Raw genomic sequence first — 26,855 nt, 5'->3', positions numbered from 1 at the left:
GAGATGCTTGTAATCTACATGTCCTACAATATAAAACTATGAGAAACTATTTCAAAATGATGTGTGCTCATAGATAATAAGAAAGTGACACAAAAACATATATATATAATTGTCTTCAATGTGAGATCTTTGTGTAATTTTAATCTAGAGTTCTTTAAGTATTACATAGGCATTTTGAGTATCTATTACTCTAAGGCACAAAAAATAGTCACAGTACATTTCAAGGGGGGTGCAAAGTTTTACTCAAGCTTTAGTCCCAAAATAAAAATCAAAACAACAGCCCCTCTCAATTTCTTTGGGTCTCTTTTTAATGTTTTTAAATAGTCTTCTTTTCAAGTGTTCTCTAAGTCTCCAGAGTGGATTTCCTCTCCGGAAACTCTCCCTTTCCCACCTAACCTGAATACTCACCTCAGAGTGGGAGGAATTGAATGGCAAACCCAGAAAACCCCATGTCCGGAGTCTTGGAGGGTTCCAATAAGCCTCACCCAAGGACATTGTCCCCTCAGAGAAAGTATGACAGGAGACCCTCTGAAGAGGCCTCTTGACTGGATACTGCACTCCACACCCTGCCGAGATTTTGTAGGTTCTATTTATAAGTACTGACCATGACCACATGTGCCTGTGAGCTCCCTCTGCCTACAACGCAAAATGATAAGTGTTGCACAAGCAGAGAAACTGAGGCTTTAAATTACTTAGAGTTACATAGCTATACGTTGCAGAGCAAAGAATCCCCCCCCCGCTGTGGGGAACTTGACCACTCTCCTCTGTTATCCTCTCATTTGGAAACTTCACCTCCTGCATTAGATCCTCTGTGGTCATGATTTCCCTGATACTGCCTCTTCCTCCTGCCAACCACATAGTTGCCAATTGTGTATGCACTCATACACACAAACATACAGGCACACATACTCTAGGCTCTGAAGATACATGCCACCATTGTCTAGGGGGATGGGAGGGATGATAGGTAGAGGATGCATAGCTTCATTTGGGGTGATGGAGATGTCCTAAAATCAACTACTGATGTTTGCATACCTCTGAGAATATACTAAAAACCATCGAATTGTATATTTTAAATGAATGAATTGTATGGTATGTGGAATTATATTTCAATAAAAAGAGGAGGTGGATTAGGGCTTCTAGAAGATATGGCTGGTTCTTTATCTGAGACAGAAAACACAAGGCAAGTCCAGACTATCTTGTGCCAGAACACAATGAGGTGCTCAAAGACTGGCAGAGGTGAGAAAGACATGGATTGAAGGAGATCTCTCTGGCCAAATCTGGGACAAGGGGGGCATCAATAGGAATAATGCCAGTAATGGATACTAACATTTAGAATTTTATTTTTAAGTCAGTGAACAATTAAGTGAATGTCTGGCTGATGATGGAGGCCAGTTTTTCCCTGTTGGAGTGGGAGAATACAGATAAGCCAGCCAGGGGAGGTGCTGGGATTACCGGTGTGATAAGAGAATAGCATTGGAGACATCCATATGAACTCATTTGTAATTGAACTCATTTGTAATTGAACTCATTACTCATATGTAAATATAGAAATATTTAGATATGTGCATATACATTGTTTAGTATATACATATATACATCCTTGCTCTCAGCTGAGGTGATCTGGAATCAATGGTAGCGCATTAGCAATGAGCACACTTAGTGCCCAGATCTTGGTTTCTAAAACCATTCTTCAGTAAAAGTGCTCCTTGGAGAAACAGCTGATTTTAGGACTCGGACATTATAGAAAATATATGGGATGAGCCAGAAGGATGTTGTAGAATCAGAAAGTAAGAAAGTGCTAAAAAACAAAACAAAACAAAGAAACCCACAATCATGGGAGTATGTCAAAAGACTCAGAAACCAAGTGAAACACCTCTCCACTGGCCAGATCTGGAACTAGTTGAACAAAAATAAATAAAGTAGTGTAAGATTATAACCCAAAGCAGAAAATAAGTGTCCACAAATCCCACTGATATAAAATAAATGATTGAATAAATAAATGGGAGAGAAGAGACAAATCTCCCAAATAGAATTCCAAATACCTTACATAGACACTGCCCTCAAGGAGGAAAAACATAACCACTATTTAAGTGTGGGCTGCACACCTCCTCCCATTCTGCTGTTAAGCCCATCTAGTGAATTTTTTAAACTTCAGAACCGGAGATTGGTGAGATTTCTTATTTGATCATTTCTTCTGAGCACATTTCCATTTAAAATTTTGAGCATATTTATAATAGCTGCTTATCTGCTAATTCAAACATCTGGGTCATCTTGAGGTCTGTCTCCATAGTTTACATTTTCTCTTGTGCAGAAGCTCTGAAAGTATGGTTTGCAGACTCCTGGCGTTCCCCAACATGCTTTCGGGGGACCTGCAAGGTTAAGACTATTTTCATGATAATACTAAGATGTAGTTGCCTGTTTCAATATGTTGACATTTGCAATGATGGCACAGAAGCAGCTGTCAATTAAACTTGCACGAATCAAGGCAGTAGCTGTAGTATACTACTGGACAGTTACTTAAGAATTTATTTGATAAACCCAGATAAGCTATTAGTTTCTTTCAATCTCAACCTTTGAGTGCACATCGTTTCAATATTCCATGCAACAAGCTGTGACTCATGCATAAGTCACTTTTGCTGCATAATGAAGCAGATAGAAAAAGCACTTATGTGGTTGCTTCAGCAGAACTAGCTGATTCTTTCATGAAACACCATTTCTATTTGAAAGAACAATAGGTAGTCACACTGGTTTCTCAGAATTTAGAATTTGCTAGATATTTTCTAAAAAAAAAAAAAAAAGAACAATGTGAGTGTGTAACTTCAAAGAAAGTGACTATTTTTGGCCCACAATGAAATTTGAAGTTTCAAGTGAAAATTGAAATTTTGAAAAACTTGTATCCACCACTATCTTGAGCATAAGAGTTTCTTTATATTTAAAGATTTACCTGGTGAGATCAGTCATGATATTAATGACTGATTTTTTAAAAATATTGAACAATGAAGTGTGCCAACATTTGAAAGATCTACATAACTCGGTGAGTCAGTATTTTACAAATGGCCAAAGCTAATGTTGCACATTGTGCATGAGTAAAAGATCGATTCAAAGTGCAATATAAAATAATGGATTTTAATATAATAGAATGTGAAACACAACAGACTATAATATAGTTTCAAATTTCACATTGCAACAAACCTTTAAGAAACTATCATTTGTCAAATTTTAGTATAGTATGAAAGAAGAATATCCACAATCATCTGGAAAGGCTATTAAAATATTCCTATCTTTGAACTATGGGAGACCACATTATCTTCACACCTAAACCAAACCAAACTATTGCAATAGATTGAATGCAGAAGCAAATATGAGAATCTTGCTAATTTTCCATTAAACTAGACATCAAAGAGATCTGAAAAATATAAATAATGCCACTCTTCTCATTAATTGTTTCTGTTTTGGAAAATATAGTTATTTTTCATGAATATGGGTTATTGACATTAACGTATGAGGTTTTTTTTAATTAGCAAATATTTTTAGATTTTGTTTTAATTTCTAATAAGGTAAATATCAATAGATATAATATGCATAACCAAATCCTGGTAGGATCCTCAGTAATTTTTAAAAAATATTTTATTTATTTATTTATTTATTTGACAGAGAGAGAGAGAACAAGCAGGGGGAGTGACAGGCAGAAGGAGAGGGAGAAGCAGGCTCCCTGCTGAGCAGGGAGCCTGATGCAGAGCTCAATCCCAAGACCATGGGATCATGACCTGAGCTGAAGGCAGATGCTTAACCGATTGAGCCACCCAGGTACCCCAATCCTCAATAATTTTTGAATGTAAAGGGGTCCTCAGTTCAAAAAGTTTGAAAGATACTGCTTTTAATATGGGTCATATTTTTCTGTTTATTCATGTGTCTAATAATTTTGGATTATATTCTGGACATTGTGTGATCAATTATAGACTCTGGATTCTATTGTTCATCTAATAGTATTGATTATTTTGTTTTAGCAGGTAGTTAACTTATCTGAACACAAACTCTGCCTCTCTTACACTGGGCAGTAGCAGATCTCTTGTTAGTTCTTTTAGCCTTAGTTAGCTGCATTGCTTGGAATCTGCCATGCTTATGCATCATTCAGGGACCAGTCAGAGATTTGGGCAGCATTTACACACATAATTCAGGACACCTGCTCTGTAGCTCTGTCCTTTCTGAGATTTCTCCCTTTATTTTCCAGCTTTTGTGGTTACCCCAAAGTTTCTCCTCTGATATCTCAACCAGAATATCTGCAGGTTTTGGAGTTTTAGCCGCCATGAATAGCACAAACTGAGGCTTGTCCTTAGGCAAAAAGCAGGAGACTCACCAGTATTGTACTTTTCTCCCAAGTGTCAACTCCCCTCCAGTTTCTTCCTGCTTTTCCCTCTGCACTGCCTTCAGCTAGTTGATTTTAAATTTTGTCCATATGAGTTACTCCACCATTACCAGAACAGAACTCCAAACAAAGGCAAAAATAATTCAGTTGTACTTTTGAGGAAAAAAAGTTTACTGTGTTTAATATCACAATGCCCAGGATCTTTTAGCAAGTTATTTAAAAAATAGAGTCAGGGGGAAGGGAGACTTTTCCCATTCCTCTTGTGCATTTTTTTACCATTTACATTTTAACATCATTTTCATATATTATTTGAAAATTTTAAAAATGTAAAGGAAGAAAAAAGGAAGAGAAGTTAAAAATATATTGCAGAACCTAAGGTCACTTTTTCAGGTAACAGCATGGCAAGAGCGTGGCCTTGGGATTCAAACTACATAAATTTCAGTGAAAGTGATGCCTCTTATTAGCAGCATGAGCTTGAGCGATGGACTTTCATCTATAAGATGGAGAAAATAGTATTTTTGCTCTCTACAGTTGTTTGAGGATTAAGTGAGATAGTATATGTAAAGCACTTAGTACTGTTGAGCATATTAAAAACATCCTATAAATGTTAGCTTTTATTACTATTATTTTTAAGAGACAGTTATTTTAGCATCGAGCAGTGATCTCCAAGACAATATACTTTGGGGTAGGATAAAAAATGTTAGGGCTTCTGCTTATGTTTTACCCCTTTCTATAACTGTTATTTGTGCATGTTTATATGCACAGACATGAAATTATATGCTTACCATTTTTTACCATATTCTTGATGGTATGTGTGATTTTTTTAAAAATTGGAGACTATTGGCTCAGAGATTCAGTCAAAACCCAGAAGCATATTTATATTCTCGCAGAAGAATTTTCATTCTCAAAATGAAGCTTCTTTTATGCAGACCACAAAATATTTTCAAATCATTAATTAATTATTTCAAGTTTGCCAATGTGTCCTGGGGGATGGAATATCCCCACTTTAGACTCTGCCCCAGAAAGCCAGTGTGCTACATTTGTCTGCAACCCCAAGCAGTCAATGAAAGTTCCTTTGTCAAACCCCCATATCAAGAGCAGTGTGTTGCCTTGGATACTTAGTTTATATTAAGCAACTGAATTTATAAATAATTCAGGAAATGAGACAGACCTTGTTTTAATCAGCAGCATTCCTATAGATGCGTCCAATAGCAAAACTATGTATGCCATCTCATCTAAAGTCACTTGATTGTTACACATCACCAAATTAGAAAACTGGGGCTTGGGAGACATGGAAGAAAGAACTCTTGACTTTTAATCCCCGTTAATCAGCAATGGCGCAGACCATCTGTGTTTCCCCACACATTTGTCATGTGTTAGGTTTGTGAGCAGCTACCACTCAGGAGGTTGACACAGAGTACGTGCCCCGGTGGAGCCTCTGCCTTTTTTCTAAAAACAGGTAGTGGTTCAGGAGGAAAGAGAGACAATGTGAAAGTTTTGCTGGAGATAGTAATCACATTGAAAGAAAAGGAGAAAGCCCAAGAATGACATACTTATGAAACATTAATTTTTAAACAACAGATGTCTCCTTCAAGTATGAGAGGTGTTGGGATGCAGAGCTCAAGGGAGGGACAGCGCAGTCTGGAAGCTCTTGTGATTGATGTCAGCTTTGAGACAGTCTATCATAACTGAGCAAATGCCCTGGAATCTTCTGACCTTTAGAGCCAAAAGTCATGTTCAGCCCCAAAGAGAAAGCCAACTTTATTTCCCATTAAATGTGAGAGTAAGAACTTCTATTTTTCACAGGCACATCCCTGTAACGCTGCTGGTACATAGGTTAATTAGGGAAAATGTAATCCAGAGCCACATGTCAAGTTTTGCTGTTTGGGATTGAACACTCTTCTTTTTCAAGTCCATGGGCCAGGACTGATTTCTAAATTCTGTTGAAGAATGTCTGTGGCTCTTATGTATATTCTCAGGATCCACACCTAATTCCTGCTAGATTGTAAGATCCTGGAGAACAGCCCCTTGTACATCATACTCACCATAACATCCCAGGGACCTCTATAATGCCTGAGACAAATTAGATGCTTGAAAATATTGTTCTTGGGGCACCTGGGTGGCTCAGTCAGTTAAGCATCTGACTTCAGCTCAAGTCATGATCTCAGGGTCCTAGAATCGAGCCCCACGTCTGGCTCCCCACTCAGCAAGAAGTCTGCTTCTCCCTCTGCCTATCCCCCCACCCCGCCCCCGCAAACTGGTGCTCTCTCTGTCTATCTCTCAAATAAATAAATCTTAAAAAAAAGAAAAAAAAAATATTTGTTCTTCTTGTTGAACAAATGAAAATAAGGTCTGTGGCTTTCCATGAAGTCAGAACTAGGACTAGAAACCCCCAAAATTACTTCTAAATTTTAGATGTATCTCTAGACCCAACATGTGGCTTTTAAACTAGAATTGTAAAGTAGGCAGTGTCAATCTGGTATTGTTGTACTAATTCTCACAGAGTAAATAATTAAATTGTTATTTCTTTAATTATAACATGTTTTAAACACTTCATTCTTCAATGGGGTCCATGAATTAAATGACAATATTTAAAGATATTTTTAGATGTTAAAATATCTACACATTTTAAGCTATTTTTTAGTTAAAAGATCATTGTAAGTTTGTGTTTTAAGTATCACAGATTGTTGTACTTATGTCTGATGAAGTTAAATTCTATGGTCAGTATATTCTTCGGCAAGCAAGGTAGTGTTGATTTAATAATGTGAGCTTTCATAATAAAATTGAGTTGCCCAGAAAGTTCTGCTAGAACTCTGTTGCTAGAAAATGCAACAACGAATTATCTTGACATTATGTGTGCAAACAGAACACAGGGCTCTTGTGCCCAGGTGCAGATGGGCCCCACATTTGGGAGCTCCAACAGCTTACAACACCACTTATATACATCACCAGTATTAAGAATGGTTTTCCACTCTCAAATATTGGGTGACATTGCAAAATTGATGGGCAATTCACACCTTATGCCAGTGGTTCTCAGTCCCTAGCTGAACAATAGAATTACCTAGGAAGCTTAACAAATAATAATAATAATAATAATAATAATAATAATAATAATAATACACATGTCTATGGAATCATCTCTTCCTAAATAGAGTACTGGAAATCCTAATTTTGTCCCTTGGGAAGTCTGTTTGGTATCTGGTGCCATTTTTTATTGAGGTTCTTTTTCTTCCCACTTCTAGAAAACCCAATTTCTGATGTGTAGTTTATGAAACCATCTGTAAGTGATAAGACTGAATAGCTCTGAGTTGTCCATGGTATTTAATTAGAAGGTTGGAGAGTGGAATCCCCTATTTGGGAGGAACTTATGATCAGCAAGGATATTGACAAGTGCCCAGAGCCTTTGGTTTCTTTTGTTAAGTATGTATTATAGTTGCCAGCAAATTACAAGGGTTTCATATCTAAGAATAAACATCAACTCTTGAATAGTTTTGCCTCCATCATTATGCACAAACCCATGCATGTTCTGCTCAACCTGAAAAGCAAACAGTTATTGAAACGTTCATATTGATGACATTTTAACACTGCATAATTAATCACTTTCTCTTTTTTGATCTGCCAGTTTTGTTTTCATTGTGGACCTAGATCAGGGAAGGGAAATATCAAAAGAGAGTTGTCGGGGCGCCTGGGTGGCTCAGTTGGTCAAGCAACTGCCTTCGGCTCAGGTCATGATCCTGGAGTCCCGGGATCGAGTCCCGCATCGGGCTCCCTGCTCGGCAGGGAGTCTGCTTCTCCCTCTGATCCTCGCCCTCTCATGCTGTCTCCCATTCTCTCTCTCAGATAAATAAATAAAAAATCTTAAAAAAAAAAAAAAAGAGAGAGTTGTCAAACATTTAAGCACATCAAAATATGAACATATGTCCTAGTTTTCTAAAGAAAAGAAATTATTAAAGTCAGAAAAGCAAGGTTTAAATTAAACATACTGGTAAGTAAACATAGCTTTTTAGAAATTAGGAACTTTTGTATAAATGATTCAAGAGGGGCGCCTGGGTGGCTCAGTCAGTTAAGTGTCTGCCTTCGGCTCAGGTCGTGATCTCAGGGTCCTGGGATCGAGTCCCGCATCAGATTCCCTGCTCAACAGGGAGTCTGCTTCTCCCTCTGTCCCTCCCCACCCTCATGTTCTCTCTCTCTCTCTCTCAAATAAATAAAATCTTTAAAAATAAATAAATAAATTAATTAATTAATGAAAATGATTCAAAACATCAGTGCAAAGCTACAAACAGTGAATAGTCTCCTGAAGTTCTACTCTTCAGGAGATAAGAGCTAACTATATAGTTCTGTCCTCCACAGAGACAAAGAATTTTTTGTTGTTTCCTGGGGTTTTTTAGAGAACACTGTATATTCAAAGATCAAAATAATATTTTTCTGAATGATTCGTTCTCCTCTTTATCATTCATAAGCTTTTTCAGTTAAACACATTTTACATGCATATTTATTTATTTAAATACACACACATGCATGTATGTAGTTGGATAAAAACTTAAAGTCTTAATTTCAGCCTTTCAAAACAAGTTAACTGTATCAATGTAGCATAACAGTCAATATATATGCCACATACATTGTTGTCTTAATTGGAACTTCACAGAAAGCAAGTATGTATTAATAGAGTGATGGATCATTTTTATAATCTGTATTTATGCACTTTAATCCCCAAAGATTTCAGGTGACAGTGTTATTCATGAACTGAATTTAATATTAGTCCCAGGTGTTAAAATCAAAAGATCTCAAAAATTACATCTGATGTGTAATATAATCATCAATTTTAAAAACAAAGGGATGATGTTTAAAAATCACGTGCAGATAGCAGAAGTGAAATAACCAAGTTAAAATGATTTGCACTATTTTTTGGAGTTTACAAAAACCAATTCTTTTATAAAATGGCAGTTATTCTTTAGTTAAATACACATGTTTATATTTTCATGCCCTAAAATATTTTGTGCAAAGAATAATTTATCTGACCCATAAAACCAACAGAGGAAATTCAGAAGGTTTAAAGTAATGAGGTTAGAGAGAAGATACACAGCTACTTTTTAACTCAGAATTGCCAAACTAATACAATTTGTCCAAGGATTCGTGTAAGACAGCTATATTACTCCTGCCATTTTTAATACAATTTATATACCTCTGCACTTACCAACAAAATTTTTGAGTTTAACTTACACCTAATAGTATTGACTTTTTTTTTAAAGATTTTATTAATTTATTTGTCAGAGAGAAAGAGAATAAGCAGGGGGAGCGGCAGGCAGAGGGAGAAGCAGACTCTCCGCTGAGCAGGGAGCCCCATGCGGGACTCGATCCCAGGACCCTGGGATCAAGACCTGAGCTGGAGGCAGACACTAAACTGAGCCACCCAGGCATCCCTGTATTCACTTTTTAAAGTATTTTTTCTGCCTTTTGGTCAATCCAGCTATGCAGAGGCTTAGTTATTGTTACAGATTTCCTCTTGGCCACTTCTGTGAGAGAGGGGCTTATCTTGAAACACCAGCATCCTTAAAACCTTAAAAGTTTATTTTGTTGTGCACCCTGTTTTTTGTTTTTGAGCTCTGGCCTATTTTTTAATTTATTTTTTAAGCTTTTTAAAATTTTTATTTACAACTGAAGTATAGTTGACATACAATGTTATATTAGCTCCAGGTGTACAACATAGAGATTGGACAATTCTATCCATTACTCAGGGCTCACCAAGGTGAGTACAGTCCCCATCTGTCACCATACAAGGTCATTACAGTAGTATCGACTATATTCCCTATACTGTACTTTTCATCCCCATGACTTTTTTATAACCGGAAGTTTTTTCTTAATCTCCTTTATTTTGCCTATACCCCTACCTCCTACCCCTCTGGCAACCACCACTTTGTTCTCTGTATTTATGGGTCTCTTTTTGCTTTGTTTGTTTATTTTGATTTTTCGATTCCACATATAAGTGAAATCATATGGTATTTGTCTTTCTCTGTCTGACTTATTTCACTTAGCGTAATACTTTCTAGGTCATGTTGTCACAAATGTCACAAATGTCAAGATCTCATTGTTTTCTATGGCTGAGTAATACTCTGGTGCGTGTGTGTGTGGACATGCATGCCCCCTCTTCTTTATCCATCCATCTATTGATGGACATTTGGTTGCTTCCGAATCTTGGCTGTTGTAAATAATGTTGCAACAAGCATAAGGATGCATGTATCTTTTGAATCAATGGTTTCATTTTCTTTGAGTAGTAGTAGAATTACTGGATCATATGGTAATTCTATTTTTAATTTTTTTAAGGAAGCTCCATACTGTTTTCTACAGTGTTTGCACTGGTTTACATTCCCACCTATTTTTAATTGGTGCTTCTTAACTCTCTCTAGGCCAAAGGAGTCAAAGAAACTTCGAGTACTTCCCACTTGGAGGCATGGAGAAGTGGAAGCCTTCCCCACGTGCACAGGCCCAGTTGGTGCCGTCACTGGGGAGAGGTGTGTGGGCAGCGGCAGGAGGGACGCCCACTGCGAACTGTGAGTTTGTACCCATGCTATGAGATGGTGTTCCTTTGCTCTGTGTGATAGCTGCCTGTAACCCGTCCACCATCTCCGGCTCGCTTTATCTCACGATTCCGTTTCTCCCTTGATGGATGGAAGGCTTGCTCCCTTGGATGGCTGTTAAAATGGCTTTCTTGGTCAGGGAATGCGTCTTTGTTCAGCCCTCATTTTCAAAGAATTTTTTCCTTGGTGTTCTAAGGTTTCAGGAGCACAATTTGCTATCCTCTGTGAGATAGTGTGTCTTGTCCAACTGGTGTATTTCTTTCCTTCTGAGCTACTTCGCCCATTGCCTCCTGTGTTATGGCTCCAGACGTTTCCTTTAAGGTGTGCGTTGGGCCACATCCCACCCATCCCTTGGAAATGTTGTGACTTTTAGCTGTACCGCTCTACCCTCCCCAACAACATCTCAGTGTAGAGTCTGTCAATTTGCACACCAAGTATTAGACCACTTGGTATTGTTTAGGACTCAGTGCAAAGTACGGTTATGCATTGTTGCAATGATGCCTTCAACGGTAGCTTGTAACTGAGCCCGCTTGGTCATCTCCCCAACCTTGGGTCGACTGTGGTCTTGCAGCAGTGGCTGAAGGATGGAGGCCTTCCAGGCAACTCAGGTATCAGCACAGCACCAGGCCAGGGAGGGCCCGAGGCCCAGGGGCTTCCCCTCAGGTTTGTCAATGCCAGCGAGCCCCCTGGCTGGGAGGTGGTAGCCTCACACAGGAATGGTGAGTCACACGTTCTGGTTCAGGCTGTGCTGCGCTGTACCTCTTCGTTGTATAGGAGTCGAGAGCCAGGGTCCCCCCAAGTCTGGCCAGGGGTACGTGTGGCCCATGCACTAGGGCTTGTCAATGTTTCTCACTGTTCTCTAATTAGTGTCTCAGTTTGTTGTTATGCCCAACATATTGTCCGAGGACTCGTGCACGCGTGTGTGTGTGTGAGAGTGTGTGAGTGTGAGAGAGAGAGTATGTGAAATTGGTGTCTATGCAGATTCAGACTGGGACAGATTTTTAGCCCCAAAGCCTACTTGCCAGCATGAAACAGAGATAAGAAATCATGGTTATCAGAAACAGCAACTTCTAGATAAAGGGATGGACGGTGGGAGAGAGTGAAGGGCTTGCATAGCTCGCTCACGGGATGATCTGCTGTCGTTGGGTCCTCGCTCTAGGCTCCTGGGTGTTCCCACGACCTCACGGAGGGGTGGCTGGAGGTGAGAATACACATTCGCTCTGTGTGGTCTTCCTGTCAGAGAGAGAGAGCCATTGTTTCCATGTTTCCCCCATAACATCTGGTTCTAAACCCCCTCCTCTGATGACGTCCGGTGACTCTTATTCCTGTTCAGCTGTTCAGATTTCTTCCCCTCTTCCGTACTTTTTTTTCCCACTTTTTTCCCACTTTTCATACTTTTCCTTCCAGGTATGCAATAAGTGACAGAGTTTTGTTTCTTTGTTTGTTTTGATGATCAATGAATCCCCAAAGTTTCCCAAGAAAGGGGAAAAAAAAGAATAAGAAGGAACCACAACACACCTATTAGGATGGTTAAAGTGAAGAACCCCAATGGCACCAAGGGCTGGCAAGGATGTGCAGCAAGCGGAACCCAGGGAGGGCTCAGCAGTATCCCCCAGAGTTCAACAGACACTTACTAGATGGCCCTGCAGTCCCGCTCCTGGGATCTCACCCTCGAGAAATGAAACGTCCTTTTCATGCAGAATGTTGTATAAGCTCTACCCATAATCATCAAAAACTGGACACAACCCAAATGTCCTCTGGCTCATGAGAGAATGGACAGATGGTGGGACTGCCGCAGCACTGGATTCTGCTCGGCAACGAGGAGAGACATGGGACTGACACCCTCAGCACATGGGGTCCATCTCGGGGGCCTGGCTCAGGGCATCAAGTATGGGGTGGTTCCATCTGTAAGACATTCTTGGAAAGACAAACCTACAGTGACGGAGTGGCCAGGGGCAGAGTCTTCTTTCTCCCACTCTTAACTCATGTTTCCCAAGACTTGATCCAATTCTTTACTCCTTTAAGTCTGACCTTTTGTAAGTTCCTCGATTTTGTGACGGGCGACAGGGCCATGGGCAGTATTTTTGGGTTCGCGAATCACACTCTGTGCCGTGGACCATAGTGGTCCTCCCTGTGGCCCCAGGTGGAGTGGGGAGCTGGGTTGCCTGAGCAGAGCACCCTCTGGGGTCAGCTCCCAGAGAGACAGGTGCTGCTCGGACATCTGCCGCACATCTATGCCCGCGCTCCTCACAGCTTACCAACCCCGAGGACATCGCCTTTGGCTTTGGGTTTTCTGGGGGTTTATTTCTCTATAAATTTGATCAGGCTGCCATTGAGTTCTGACCTGGATTTATTTCCTAACCTCCTGCTTTAATGCCTTTTTTATGCCAGACTCATCACTTTTTTCACGGTCTCCTAGGTTGACGGTCTTCCTCTTAAATATTGCTTTAATCTCACAGAGCATTTCTGCAGTGTGACCTGGTTCTTCCTGCACACCTAGCTGGGATGCATCCCATCTTCATTGCCAACTGGACACCGGCAGCCAAGCTATCCCAGACACCCCAGTGCAGACGGTCTCATTGGCCAAATTAAGCTGCTCCATGCACTTCGATTGTGAAGTCAGTTAAACACACAGCAAGGAGCAAAGGGAAAGAAGTAGGGTTCATTAATGGGCTCAGGGAAGGGTGCAAGCAGGGCGGTGGGATTCACTCCCTCAATCCTGGTGGCACTGTGTTAATGTCAGCTGTGTGTCTGTCTGTCTCTGCCACACGAAACATCCCAGCCCTGTTGTTGACCCTTGAGCAAGGAGACCCCATCAGAGGAGGGGCCCACAGCCAGACATCCCTGTCCCAATCACTACGCAAGCCTGCACAGTGGCCCAGGGTTGTATTTGCGTTTCTCAGACTGCGACACAGAGGGCCACAAAGAGTGGTTGAAGGGAAAACCTCATGAATATTTAGAGTCACGAATTGCAGGGACCCTTTCGCCTTTTCGTTCCCTCTCTGCTTATGAACCTGTCTCTACTGGACATATCCAGGGATGCTGCCGACGGCTTTCATTCTACATACTGACGCTTACCCAACTTACATCTTTCCCTTTTCATGTTTTCTCATCTTCGACAGCAGCACTGGATAGTAAAAAGCGAGACCAAAAATGCACATTATACTATGCTCCCCCCACCCCAACCTGCCGAGAAAAGGGGTGGGGGGTGGGAGAGTCAACATACGTGTTTGTGTTATCAAGGGGTCTCCTCTTTTACTCTGATCACTGTTAGGGCTCTTAGCACATGTGGTTTTCCTTCTGCAGCCAAATGGGCTCGCTAGTACGAGTCTCCAGAACCAGAGCCTCTTCCTCAGTCATTGACAAAACTGAACAGCCCCTCGAGCTGTTAGAACTGTTGACCTCCCCATCTGTGGGGGACCTGGTCCCCTGAGACCCCAGGCATGGAGGAGGAGAGAAAGCCCATTTCTCCAGACGGGTACAGCCCAAAGAAGAGAAAACAAGAAAGGAAGGGGCTAAGCCACAGACCCTTAGTTCCCTCTACCCAAATGACCAATCAAAATCTTTTTACTATAAAGTGAGGATTCAGGGGCGCCTAGGTGGCTCAGTCTGTCAAGCATCTGCCTTCGGCTCAGGTCACGATCTCAGGGTCCTGGGATCAAGCTCTGCATCGGGCTCCCTGCTCAGTGGGGAGTCTGCTTCTCCCTCTCTCTCTGCTCCTCCCCCTGCTTGTGCTCTCTCTCTCTCTCTCTCTCTCTCTCAGATAAATAAATAAATAAATCTTTAACAAAAATAAAGTGAAGATCCAGGAAACTACAAAAAAACCAAAAAAACAAACATGTGGCCTAATGATTTATTGTAAGGTATATACTTGAAACGACTACCCAAGTCAAGAAACAGAGCTTTGCCGTCCAGCCTAGAAGTGGCTTCCGTGTGTCCCCTCCTCCCGCAAATAACTGTTGCAATAACAGAACCACCATCCTGACTTTGATGCTGACCAGTCAGATGAGCCCTTTCTCCTCCCAGGGACAAGGAAAGAGTGGAAGGGGCCCACAATGTCACTCCAGCGAGCTCCCTCCATGTAGAAACCAGAGGAGTCAGCCTCCAACTTCTGGTCACCATGGAGTCTTATCAAAGCACATGATTCCCGTGTCGTACCTTGTTGATTGCTATTTCTGTTTAAATATTGCTTTTATGGCCTTAAAATAGTACTAAAATCCTTATTTTTGACACTTAAAATAGCTCCAGCTTTCTTCTTAAGAGTAAGAACTGTAAACAGCTTGATCTCTATAAACGCACACCTACCATATACTTTTGGTTCCATGCCTCTCCGAGGTGTTTCATAGGTACTTAGTTCTTGTATGGGCTATTATGTGGCTGATACTTTGAGATGGGAAAATAAAATTTATTTGCTTTCACCCTCAAAGTCACCATCTTCTTAAAAATTTGTTCCTCGGCCATGTATCTACACAAGAAACAAAGTTAATATGATCAAGAAAGAAATTTGAGTTCCAAGAAAAAGCAAATAGACTTAATATCAGCTGCACATAATACATATATATGTTTATATCGATTTAAAAGTAATTGGATAGGTGCTTAAATTGCTTAATCATTACCATTTAGAAATGGAAAGCAGCTTAGAGGCTGCTTTCATTTCACAGGAAAGGAAACTGAAATCCAAAGAACCTGATTCTTGTCAATCAGAAATAGTACCAGGTCTAGGGGCACCTGGGTGGCTCAGCTGGTTGAGCGTCTGCCTTCGGCTCAGGTCATGATCCCGGGGTCCTGGGATCAAGTCCCGCTTTGGGCTCTCTGCTCTGCGGGGAGCCTGCTTCTCCCTCTCCATCTGCTTTTCCCTCTGCTCATGCTCTCGCTTTCTCTCTCTCTCTCTTAAATAAATGGATAAAATCTTAAAAAATAAAAATAGTACCAGGTCCTGACTCTTTCCACTGTACCAAAATATTTACCACGACTGCACAGAGTTGGCTCCAGTATCACAAACAAGACATAAATAGTCTCCTTGAACTAATACCACCAGTATAGAAACTCATTTTCAAAGAAAATCATTACTTGAACATTTTATTATAAGACATTCCAGGAAAGTAGAATAATAAAATCAACCCGACACCTAGCTTTAATACTTGCTAACTGTGTCAGCCCAGAAAGATTGTTATACCTCAGTAACAAGTAACCTCAGCGGCCTTACAGCAGCTCTTAAAGCAACAAATTTATTGCTCTATGTCCAACGCAGGCTGGTGGGAAGATGAGGGGCTTTGCTTGGGGATGTAGGTTGGCGGAGGCCCCATGATCTTACGACACCCACATTAAACAAGAGCCTCGTGAGTTTGCTATGGTGCAGCCCAGGGCACACAGGAGAGTCAATGCAGGTGATGAGATGCTTACCCTTGATGTACCTCATTACTTCTGCTCACGTTCCATTGGCAGATCTGATGACCTGGCCTTAGGGAACTAACTTCAAGAACACGGGGGAGTGTAATTCCCCAGGCTATCAGAAAGTAGGGGGAACCAGATGTCGGTAAACATCAGTAATGTCAAAATCTGCTCTGTTTGCTTCATTAGTGTGTGTGTGTGTGTGTGTGTGTGTGTGTGAAATGTTTTAATGTAAACTAGAGACATGACATAAATATTGTGTTGTGTATCTCTTTAAAATAAAGACATCCCTCCCCCACATTTTTTCTGCAGTATTGGCAATGGGAGTAACAGACATTTTGCCAATTCACCTCTAAATACTTCAATATGCATTTCTTTTTTTTTATTAAAAAGATACTTTACTTTATAATGACATGATCATTGCCATGCCTAACCAAATTAATAGTGCCCCAGTATCTCCAACATCAAGTCATAGTTAAGTTTTCCAATTATTTCAGAACTTGCTTTTCTATGTACACACCAGGCTCCAGTTAAGGACTATACACTGCATTACTCTGTCTAGTATAATCTGTCTTAATAAAACGTAGTCCCCTCCTGCCCCCCCAAGCACTTTGCCATATGACTCTGACTTTCTGGAGGGACAGTTACAAGCTCTAGTGAATGCAGTTGCAGCGTGAATGTCCCTCCTGATTGTATCTGTCTGTTTTGTTGTGGAACACTTCCCTTGCTCCTTTATCCTGGATTTATCCATAACCCAGAAGGCAGATAGAAAGGCTTCGTTCAGCTCAGGGTCCCCCCACCTTTGGACAGGACACTTCCTAAGTGCTAGCATAAAGTTCACACTGTCCCAAGAGGGAGGAGCTGTGGTCTGATGGTCTCCACTCTCAGTGCTGCTCACGCCCATCACACCCGGCCCTCCCATCGCGGACCCCCTGCCCGCAACACGTGGTCTGAGCAAGGATATTTTGTCACCATGCCAGCTCCCCATGAAGCCTAAAAGGAAAACATTTTAAGGGGCACCTGGATGGCTCAGTCGTTAAGCATTTGCCTTTGGCTCAGGTCATGATCCCAGGGTCCTGGGATCGAGCCCCGCATCGGGCTCCCTGCTCAGCGGGAAGCCTGCTTCTCCCTCTCCCACTCTCCCTGCTTGTGTTCCCTCTCTCGCTATGTCTCTCTCTGTCAAATAAATAAAATCTTTAAAAAAAAAAAAAACATTTTAAGAAGCAATATTCCATTTCCATTTGCAACTCTCCCAGGCAGTGACATTTCAGATAATATGGAGAAGCTACAAAAATTAAGCAAGTCAGTGTAGAAAATTGGCAGTCTGAATGTCTGAGGTTAGCAAGGGGAGGGTCCAAATCCTAGTTCAAATGCGTCTCCCCCCAGGTTTCTCCTGTGGTAGTGCTCTGGGTTCTGCTCCTGCCCCTCTGGCTTCTCCTTCTGGGTATTGTTTATAGGCCCTTCCTGCGCCCCAGTGTGGATGTTGGGGTGCTGTCCCAGGTGCTGTTCTCTCTGCTCCTGATGGGCCTTCGTGGGATGGTATCACCCACAAACATGGCTTCAGCTGAAGTCTATACACTGTGAGTCATAAATCTCAGTGTATTAGGGTTCTCCAGAGAAACAGAAACAGAACCTGTAGGATACGTATGTATTTAGAGATACTTACATGCATATATATGCATGACATATACATATCTCATGTATGGGAGAGAGAGAGAGAGAGAGAGAGATTTATTGTAAGGCTTGGCTCATGCAATTTTGGAGACTGGGAAGTCCCAAGTTCTGCTGTAGGCAAGCTGGAGACCCCAGAGCCCATGGCATACATTCCAGTCCAAGCCCACAGGCCTGAGAGTCAGGGGAGCTGTTGGTACATTGCCCAGCCCAAGGACGGGATACCCTATCCCAGGCCTTCAGTGGATTGGCTGAGGCCCACCCGCATCGGGGAGGGCAATCTGCTTTATTTTTTAAGTGGGATATTTATTCAAATGTTACAGCACCCTCACATGCATGCTCAGAAATGCACGCTCAAAATGTGCCTGGGTGCCCTGTGATCCAGTCCAGCTGACACAAAGTTAAGCAGGACACCCTGTGTAACTGGCCATTGGCGACTACGGCGGCCCCCCCACCCTCAGCATGTTGAAAACAACATCGTATTGCAACATGGAGCTCACTCTGCAACTCAGCTCTTTCCAAGAATAGCTCCTTTAAATTGTATATAACTACTCGGGTGTTTCTCCCAAGCTTCTTTCTGCTCTTAGGGAAAACACGAACAAAAAAGATCTCCTGCCTATTAAACTTAGCCTGATCTGATCATTTGAACAACCATTCTCGGCCTCTTGGATGACCTCGTCCTCCTTCCTGCACCCCTGCCGTCCCAGCACGGGGACAAGTGCCCAGAAGTCGTGGCAGAAGAAAGCGTGAGGGTGGCCATGGCTGTCCCAGTCTCTTCCAGCATCCAGACCAGGCTCTCACCTGCGGCTTCTACCATGTTCTGTCCAGGTGCCCCCGCCGACCTCCTAAGTTCCTTCTTGGGGAAAAAGACGGCATTGGACACAAAATAGAATGTAATCATGCCAGGGAGCAGCCACAGCTGGATGACTCTACATGCTTCTGGGCTACCTCACCTCCTCCAAAATATAATGAAAAAAAAAAAAAGAAAGAAAAAACCCAAACCCAAAACCTGAAGAGAAAGGTGATCGGGATGGAAAGAGATGCGGTAAAACGCCTGATGTATTTTCAGATCTTCTCTGTATCTTTCCCACCTAAAATCTAATGAAGAGTTGGCCAGTTTTTGTTTTAAAGAAAACACATTTGAGGCAGAGGTCCTCTATCTGTGCCCTGTTCCCCCCACAAAGAAAACATCTTTGCAATTTACATATGAAGTTAAAAATTCTCATTCAGTTCAGCACACCTCTTTTTAAATAATATGACCTCATGCAGAATGTTTTACGTGTATCCAGTCAGATTTTCATAAGAACGCCTACCAGTCATTCAGTGCAATCATTATTTTGACTTCTTGGGCACCCCACAAGGAAACCTGTAAAGTACGTCTGTGATCATTATAACATCGGCCAGGTGCTTCGCTAAGTGTTGAACACAACTCTCTCTGCAGCCGGTGTGGATGTGTATTTTAACCACCATTTGTGATAAAGAAACAGAAATGTGGACAGTTGCAAGAAAAAACTTGCCCAACTCCCTATAGCTAGTGGGGGCTGGGGCTGGAGCTCGAGTTCCGACCTTTCCTGCTTCCAATCTGTAAACCTCCTTCGTGGCCATTTTCCAAGAGGATGCTGTTCGGTTCAAGTGTGTTCTCACTTCGTGGGAGAGTCTTTACATCTCTATCTTTGCATCTGGGATTTGTTCTCACTCTCTCCCTGGCCCTTTATCAAAGCTACTTGCCATGTCTTTATTTCTTTGGATTTTGCAGCCTTCTATCCCATTTCTCTGCATTTCACCTCACTCAGTGTTCAGAGTGTAGAACGAAACCATAGACTTTGCCATGTGACATATTTGTGGAGCAGGATGTTACGGTCCCTATCGTTTCAAAATGAAATTTATTTTTAAAACTACGTTTTATTTTTCATTATGCAATACTTAGAGATTCCTCTTCCTAAAATTCTTTCGAAAAATTTTAAATCTATAGAGAACTTGAAAGAAGAGTACAATAAACATCTGTATACCTTTTGCCCATTTGTTAACTGGTAAGAGGTATACTCACCAGTTGTTAACATTTGTTTTTCTAAGGAAGTTGCAGACATCATGACATTTCACCCCCACGTGTTTACATATATCTTTCTTAAGAATGAGGAAATTGCCCTGTGTGATACCATTATCACACCAAACGCCTGATAAGTATTCCATAAAATCACCTATACTTAGAGTTTCCTGGTAGGTCTTCTATAGCCCTTTTTCTATTTAAAATTCAAACATTGCACTTGGTTAGGCACTTGGTTAGGCAATTGGTTAGGCTGGTTTTAATCTAGAGCAGCCCCCACTTTTTTTTTTTTTGCTTCTAAAAACATTCACCTTTTTGAAGAATCCAGTTGTCCTGTAGAATATTTGGATTCCAGGTTTTTCTGGTTATTTCCTTCTAGTTGGGCTGAGGCTGCTGGGACTGCTGTCTGGGCACTGCTTTCACTTCGTTAAGGGTCATCTCAGTCTGCTCCACTCTGGGTGCTGCTGTTTGATCAGTGGATTTTGTATTTGCTTGCTTCTCCTGCTTGCTAGATTGGCAGCAAGGATGTAAAGACAAAAAACAGTGGATGTCCTAAAGGGACAGAGACCCAGCCAGTCCAGCTTGGCCATGAGACTGAGGCTCTGGGTTGGGTCTCCTACCCAGAGGCTGTGTTTGCTGCCTCCCACCAGGCTGGGGGAACACCAAGAAAATGATGACGGGGGACGTCGTGGGGGTGAGGAAGGGGACATGAGCATGCAGGGGTCACCTCTGTGATGCCTAATTGGGGCGGCAGTGATTAGAGCAATGTGGACATGACTCCTTCCTGACTGTATCCTCTATGTCTTGCCATATTTGGCCAGAAACCCCGGTTCCATTCTCAGCTCTTGTCCGCCCTTCATTTCACATCCCAGCTGCTCACTGAGATCCTGCAGGCTCTCACTTCTTCCTCCTGGGGATGCTCATACCCGAGCTGCAGCGGCCCTGGACCGAGTCCTCTTTTTCTCTTGCCTCCTGTACTGCTCTACCCACCCCGTGACGCTCTTTTGACCGACCTCTTCCCTTCACTGCTGCCCAGTGAGTCCACACTCCTGCTTAAAAATCTTCACCAGTTCCCTGTTTCTTTCTTTCTTTCTTTCTTTCTTTCTTTCTTTCTTTCTTTCTTTTTTTTAAGATTTTATTTATTTATTTGAGAGAGCGAGCAAGAGCAGGGAGAGAGGCAAAGAGAGAAGCAGACTCCCCACTAAGCACAGAGCCCAATGGGGCTCGATCCCAGGACCCTGAGATCACAACCTGAACTGAAGGCAAGACACTTAACCAACTGGGCCACCCAGGCACCCCTTGCTCCCCGTTTCTTATGGAGAAAGTTCAGATGCTTGGCCTGGGACACAGACTTCCCCTCCTCCATTTTTAAGTGCAGTTTATCCAAAAACTGTGTTGGTTGAAGTATAACAGAGGCACAGAAAATACAGAATAATAATTGCACGGCTGGATTTGTCCTCACAAAGTGAGCCACCCAGGTCAGGATACCGAACATTGCCAGCATCCCAGGAGCTTCCTCATCCCTTCTCCCCATTGATACATCTCCCTTTTCCCCCTAAACCACCACTTTTCTGACTTCTAACACCAGACAGGAGTTCTACCCTTTAAAAAAAAATTTATATAAATGGAATTATACAGCATGTATTCTTTTAAGTCTTTTTTTTTTTTTTGCAATGTTATGTTTGTAAGATTTACTGAGGCTGTTCATGCCTCTTCAGACTGCTCATGTGTTGTTGTACAATAGTTCCCTATGTGAGAATACCAGGATTACTTGATCTCTTTCACTGCTGATGGATACTTGGGTTATTTCCAGTTTTTAGCTATGAATAATGTTACTGTTACTGTGTGGGCATGTGTCTGCAAAATTGCTGGGTTATGAGATTTGTAGATATGCACATCCTTAGTAGATACTGACAAATAGTTTTTTAATTTATTTTACCAACTTACATTCCTACCAACAAGGTATGAAAGTTCCACTTGTTCCATATCTTTGTCAACACTTGGTATTTTCAGCCTATTGATTTTAGGCATTCTGGTGGGTGAGTGGTGGATCTTACTGTGGCTTAATTTGCATTTCTCTGATAACTAAGAATGTTGGGCACTCTTTCATATGCTTATTAGCCAGTTGGCTATCCTCTATGGTGAAGTGTACCCCTTTTCTTATGGATTGGTAGGAGTTTTTAGTAGAATCTGATTATGACTCTCTTGTTGGTTATCAGCACTGGTAGAAAGATCTTCCAATCTGTGGACTGACAATTCATTCACCTGATGGTGTATTTTGATGAAGAAAAGTCCCTAATTTCAACATGGTCCGGTTCCCGGGCAGCTCTTCTTCTGGAAGTCGGAGCACCCCTGTTGTTTTCTTAGCCCTCCGCCATGGGCCTGGTGGCCTCAGGCAGCTTTATCTCATGGCAGAGAAGAGAGTTGTGGACACTTTCCCTTCTATCAGGAGAGACAGATCTTTCTCAGAAGCCACAGCCGACTTCCTTACATTTCACTGACAAATCGGGTCACATCTCCACCTCTCATCGCAAGGGAGTCCAGGAAAGTGGACATCTCTCTTGTTCCTGCCTCTCTATCAGAGGACAGGGCACTGGACATAGCAGTCAGGTGGCCAACCAGCGAAGTCTGCACTGGAAAGAAATCTAGCAGGACTTGCTGTTACCAGCAAGTGGAAGGTGCATTATATGCCCCTCCTCCCACTGAGATGTGTTGATGATATGTAATATTGAGCTGTTAAATATACTTCCACTGAAATTACATCATGAAACTGAGATATTATGATGGATTACTGATAAAAGTGAAATGGGTGTGAAAATACCTCCATATGGGATCCCATATATGCATATGTCTGTGTCCATTTTCACATGCAGGCATTTTTAATATGGAAAAATACACACTACTGACCTGCTTAACACTGGTCATCTGACAAGGATCAGATTGGAGAAGTGGAAGCCTTAACATTTTCTTTCTATACTTCTATACTATGTTTCTTCCTATACTTCTATACTATGTTTCTTCTGTATCTTTATAACTTGAAAAATACTGTAGACATGTCTTTATCTATTTGAGTCACATTGGAGTCAAATCCCACTTATGGGGGTGAACTGCTTTGGATTGCCATGGCTAATTTAATGGTGCCTGCATTTCTGAAGTGACCTACTGTTGGAAAGCATTGGAAACCATAACAATTGGCTGCATTTGTGGAGTGGATAAACCATGTATGAGGTTTTATAAACCCTATCTTTATAAAAACTCCACCAAATACTAAACTATGCTAAATTAAATAAGTCACTTATGGGCTGAATTGTGTCCTCTCCAAATGCATATGTTGAAGCCCTACCCCCTCTACCCCTGGACCTCAGAATGGAGACAGGTTTTCTGCAGAGGTAATAGACTTAAAATGAGGTCTTTAGGGTGGGTGCTAATCCAATAGAACTGGTGCCCCAATGTGAAAAGGAGATTAGGATACAGACACACACACAGGGAGGACCATGTGGGGCTCAGGGAAAAGGCGGCCATCCACAAGCCAGGAAGAGAGGCCTCAGGAGAAACCAACCTTGACCTCAAACCTCCAGCATCTAGAATCAAGAGAAAAGAGTGTCTATAGACTAAGCCTCCCACGCTGTGGTGCTTTGTGTGACAGCCTTAACATGCTAACAGTCACCTAATACTCATATATGGTATCCCTTCATTCTTTTCCTCCTCCAGTTTTATTGAGGCATAATAGGCAAAACTGTAACATAAAGTGCGTGATGTGATGATGTGATATACATATACATTGTGAGAGGAATCCCCCCACGAATTACTTATCACATTCTTCACCTTACATACTTACTTGTTTGGGGTGAGAACATTTAAGTTCTCCTCTCTCAGCAAATTTCAATTCTACAATAGGGTGCCATCAACTGTAGTCACCGTGTTTTAGATCAGATCTTCAGACCTCATCCATCTTACAGCTGGAAGTGTGTGTGTCCCTTTACCAGACTCCCCCCACTTCCCCAGCCCCTGGCCCCTCACAGCGGCCATTCGGCTCTCCATTTCTGTGCATTCATATTTACACCTAAGCATTTGTTTAATGTTTCAGCTTTAACTTTTGAAAACTCTTCCATAATTCTTCCCTCTTCACGGGCAGGGTAATTCATTGAAGGGAGGTAAATCAGGTATTGCTGTCTCACAGATAGAGAAACTGAGGCACCAACGGATTCAGTGACATGCCCAAAGTCACATGGCAAGTGAGAGGCAAACCAAGAGCAGATTTGCTCTCCTGGATCAGGAGACTTTCCATTGGCCATCTTCATCCTATCAAATGGAGCATTTAAGGATACTGCCTTGGATGGTGCTTCTCTCCAAATATGTCCAGTGCATCCAGCAACTATGTGTGTGGTGTCAGTTTTTAAGCAGTTGAGGAGACAGCAATGGAGACATGGCATCTGCTTCGAAGGAGCATGCAGTCCAGATGTGTTGATGGACACCAAAACACGCAATATTTCGTGCAATGTGAAAAGCATGTGACAACACCATTCAGAAGGACCTCACAGGTGTGGTGGAAGTTGCGGTGGGGGCTTGACATTGAAGGAGCTTGTCAGACAGAGACTGGGATTTGCAGCACAAAGAGCTTCACATGTGAAGTCCAGAGTTGTGCAAGCTGGAAATGGGAGCATAGTGCCGAGAGAACAGACTGGAGGGTGATGGCAGGTGGGGTGGGTGATGGTTCCAGAGAGCCTTCCATGGAAGGCTCCCACTTGAGGGAGCTGGGCCTTTGCTCCATATTTTAGACGTTCCCCGGCGTTTGCATGTCTCTTATCAGGTAAATAAAAATTAATAGAAAGCTGACATACAACTGCTGAATTTTTATTTTACTAAGTAAAAAACCAAACTACTATCATCTGTAATTCAACATCAATTTATACAAGGACCACCACCGAGAATGTAGGAGAGTCCTAACTTTCTACAAAAAAAAAGCAAAAAGTTAAATACATTTATTTAGCTTTATGAAAAACTCACTATACTTGCCATTTCCCACTAATTTCACTAAGACAGAGTTTTGGGAACTACTCCTATAGATCACACTTCTCTAACTTCAATGAGGATATGTGAATCACCTAAGGATCTTACTGGAATGCCATTCTAATTCCGGGTGGGGTCCGAGATTCTGTATTTCTAGAAGCTTCTGTGTCAGGTTCTTACCGCTGGAGCTCAGACCACACCTTGACTAGCCAAGCTGTCTCCATGACAAGAAACCAGAAGACTGCCTTTGATCGTATTTGTATTTGAGAAAGTTAACCAAGAAGCCACATGTAAAATTGGTTGTAAGTGAAATGTTCCTGCAGTTGATCGCACGACAAAAGCTCTGCAGATATCTATTCTGTGGGTTGTGCAAGATTACTTCAACCCAGCTCTCTGATCCTCTGACTCATTGCAGGAGTTCCTCAAATGTCAAGAACACCTCAAAGATTCACTATAAATGCATTCCCTATTTATCTATTCCCATATATCTACATATAGTCAATTGTATCTCTTTCTGACTGAATCTTTAGTCTTAGCAAAGAGATGGAATATTGGCGGAATATAAGTAAGTAGTGTGTGTCAAGAACAGAATATCTACTGCCAAAAATAAAGACTTAAAAATAGTGTAAATCAAACCAGTGGTGGTTGGTTTGGTGCCATCGCTTCTCAGGGACTTGAGCAATGATTGAGTCCTGTACACGGAGAACAGATTGTTCCACGTGAGGCCTTTGGAAGTTAACTTCAAAGCAGATGTTCTGGAAGCTTCTGTTACCATTACAGACAAGCTGTTCTCATTTCATAGAAAAACAAATACCTAATAATAAATTACCATACTTACCTTAATGGCTTCACAAGGATTCATTAGGAAACATTCACAAAAAGGGGATAAGAAGTTTAAAAATGTACTTTTTAAAATAATATTTTTATTACATCAGAAGCCCAGGATGTGGTGAGCTATAGCAGATGGCGAATCTTACAAATGTCTTACAAATATTGGACAGGCTGCCAGAACCCAAGGCAGAAAATAACAAAATAGAATGACTTTGGGGTCAGTAGTAATTTTAAAGAAGCTCTAAGTTCAGATGCCAGATGGTATTCCTTACAAGTTTAATCCAGAGATGTTCTCCACAAAAACTTTAATAGGTAATTGTTTCCCTGAAGCCTATTTGAACACCGGCCCTCAGAGGACTTACCACTTTTTTTTTTAAGATTTTATTTATTTGAGAAATTGAACAAGAGAGAGAAAGAGAGAGAGCACAAGCAGGGGGAGGGGCAGAGGGAGAAGCAGACTCCTCGCTGAGCAGGGAGCCCGATGAGGGACTTGATCCCAGGATCCCGGGATCATGACCTGAGCCGAAGGCAGACACTTAACCAACTGAAGCACCCAGGGGCCCCAGACTTACCACTTTTAAAAGGGGCTCTTATATTCTTTGGCCTTCTATTCCATAAGGGGGTGTCTGGAACCTGGAGTAAACACAACTCGTGATGGATTCCAAGCCCAGCTTCCTGTAGTTTTCTGTGTCATTAGACTTTGTTCACTGGTGTGCGGGGCAGGCTTTCCCTGGCTTTATTTAAATGGAAGACACTCGGGCAGATCCATGACTTTCCTGCCCGCTCTTATAACAGGCAAGTCTTTAGACACTTTCAAAAATCAGCCTCCATGCCAAGATAGGATAGGTGTCAAAAATAGTTCAGAACTGGAAAATATCAATAATGCTGTATACCTAATAAAATCCAGGCTGGTGAAAAGAAATAGGGGGAAGAATAACTAGGAATGTATATATATATTTAAAATTCA

At 41.8% G+C, this 26,855-nt stretch overlaps 1 protein-coding gene across 5 annotated transcripts in view; it reads left to right on the top strand.

Annotated features, from left to right (window-relative positions):
- The window catches only part of LOC118026365, a 45,495-nt gene that overhangs the window by 4,485 nt on the left and 14,155 nt on the right, over window positions 1–26,855 (top strand). For all 5 annotated transcript variants that reach the window (XR_004683543.1, XR_004683542.1, XM_035029190.1 and 2 more), the window contains one exon: window positions 10,771–10,914. Coding sequence is in view for 3 of the 5 variants with exons in the window: in XM_035029190.1 (XP_034885081.1) it covers window positions 10,771–10,914 (144 nt within the window). In the remaining 2 variants the exon portion in view is untranslated. The remainder of the gene's footprint in view (window positions 1–10,770; window positions 10,915–26,855) is intronic.

The sequence above is a fragment of the Mirounga leonina genome, unplaced genomic scaffold (genome assembly GCF_011800145.1).
Source record: "Mirounga leonina isolate KUSES-001 unplaced genomic scaffold, KU_Mleo_1.0 Mir_224, whole genome shotgun sequence".
NCBI classification, from domain to species: domain Eukaryota; kingdom Metazoa; phylum Chordata; class Mammalia; order Carnivora; family Phocidae; genus Mirounga; species Mirounga leonina.
This window is presented reverse-complemented; position numbering and strand designations above follow the sequence as displayed.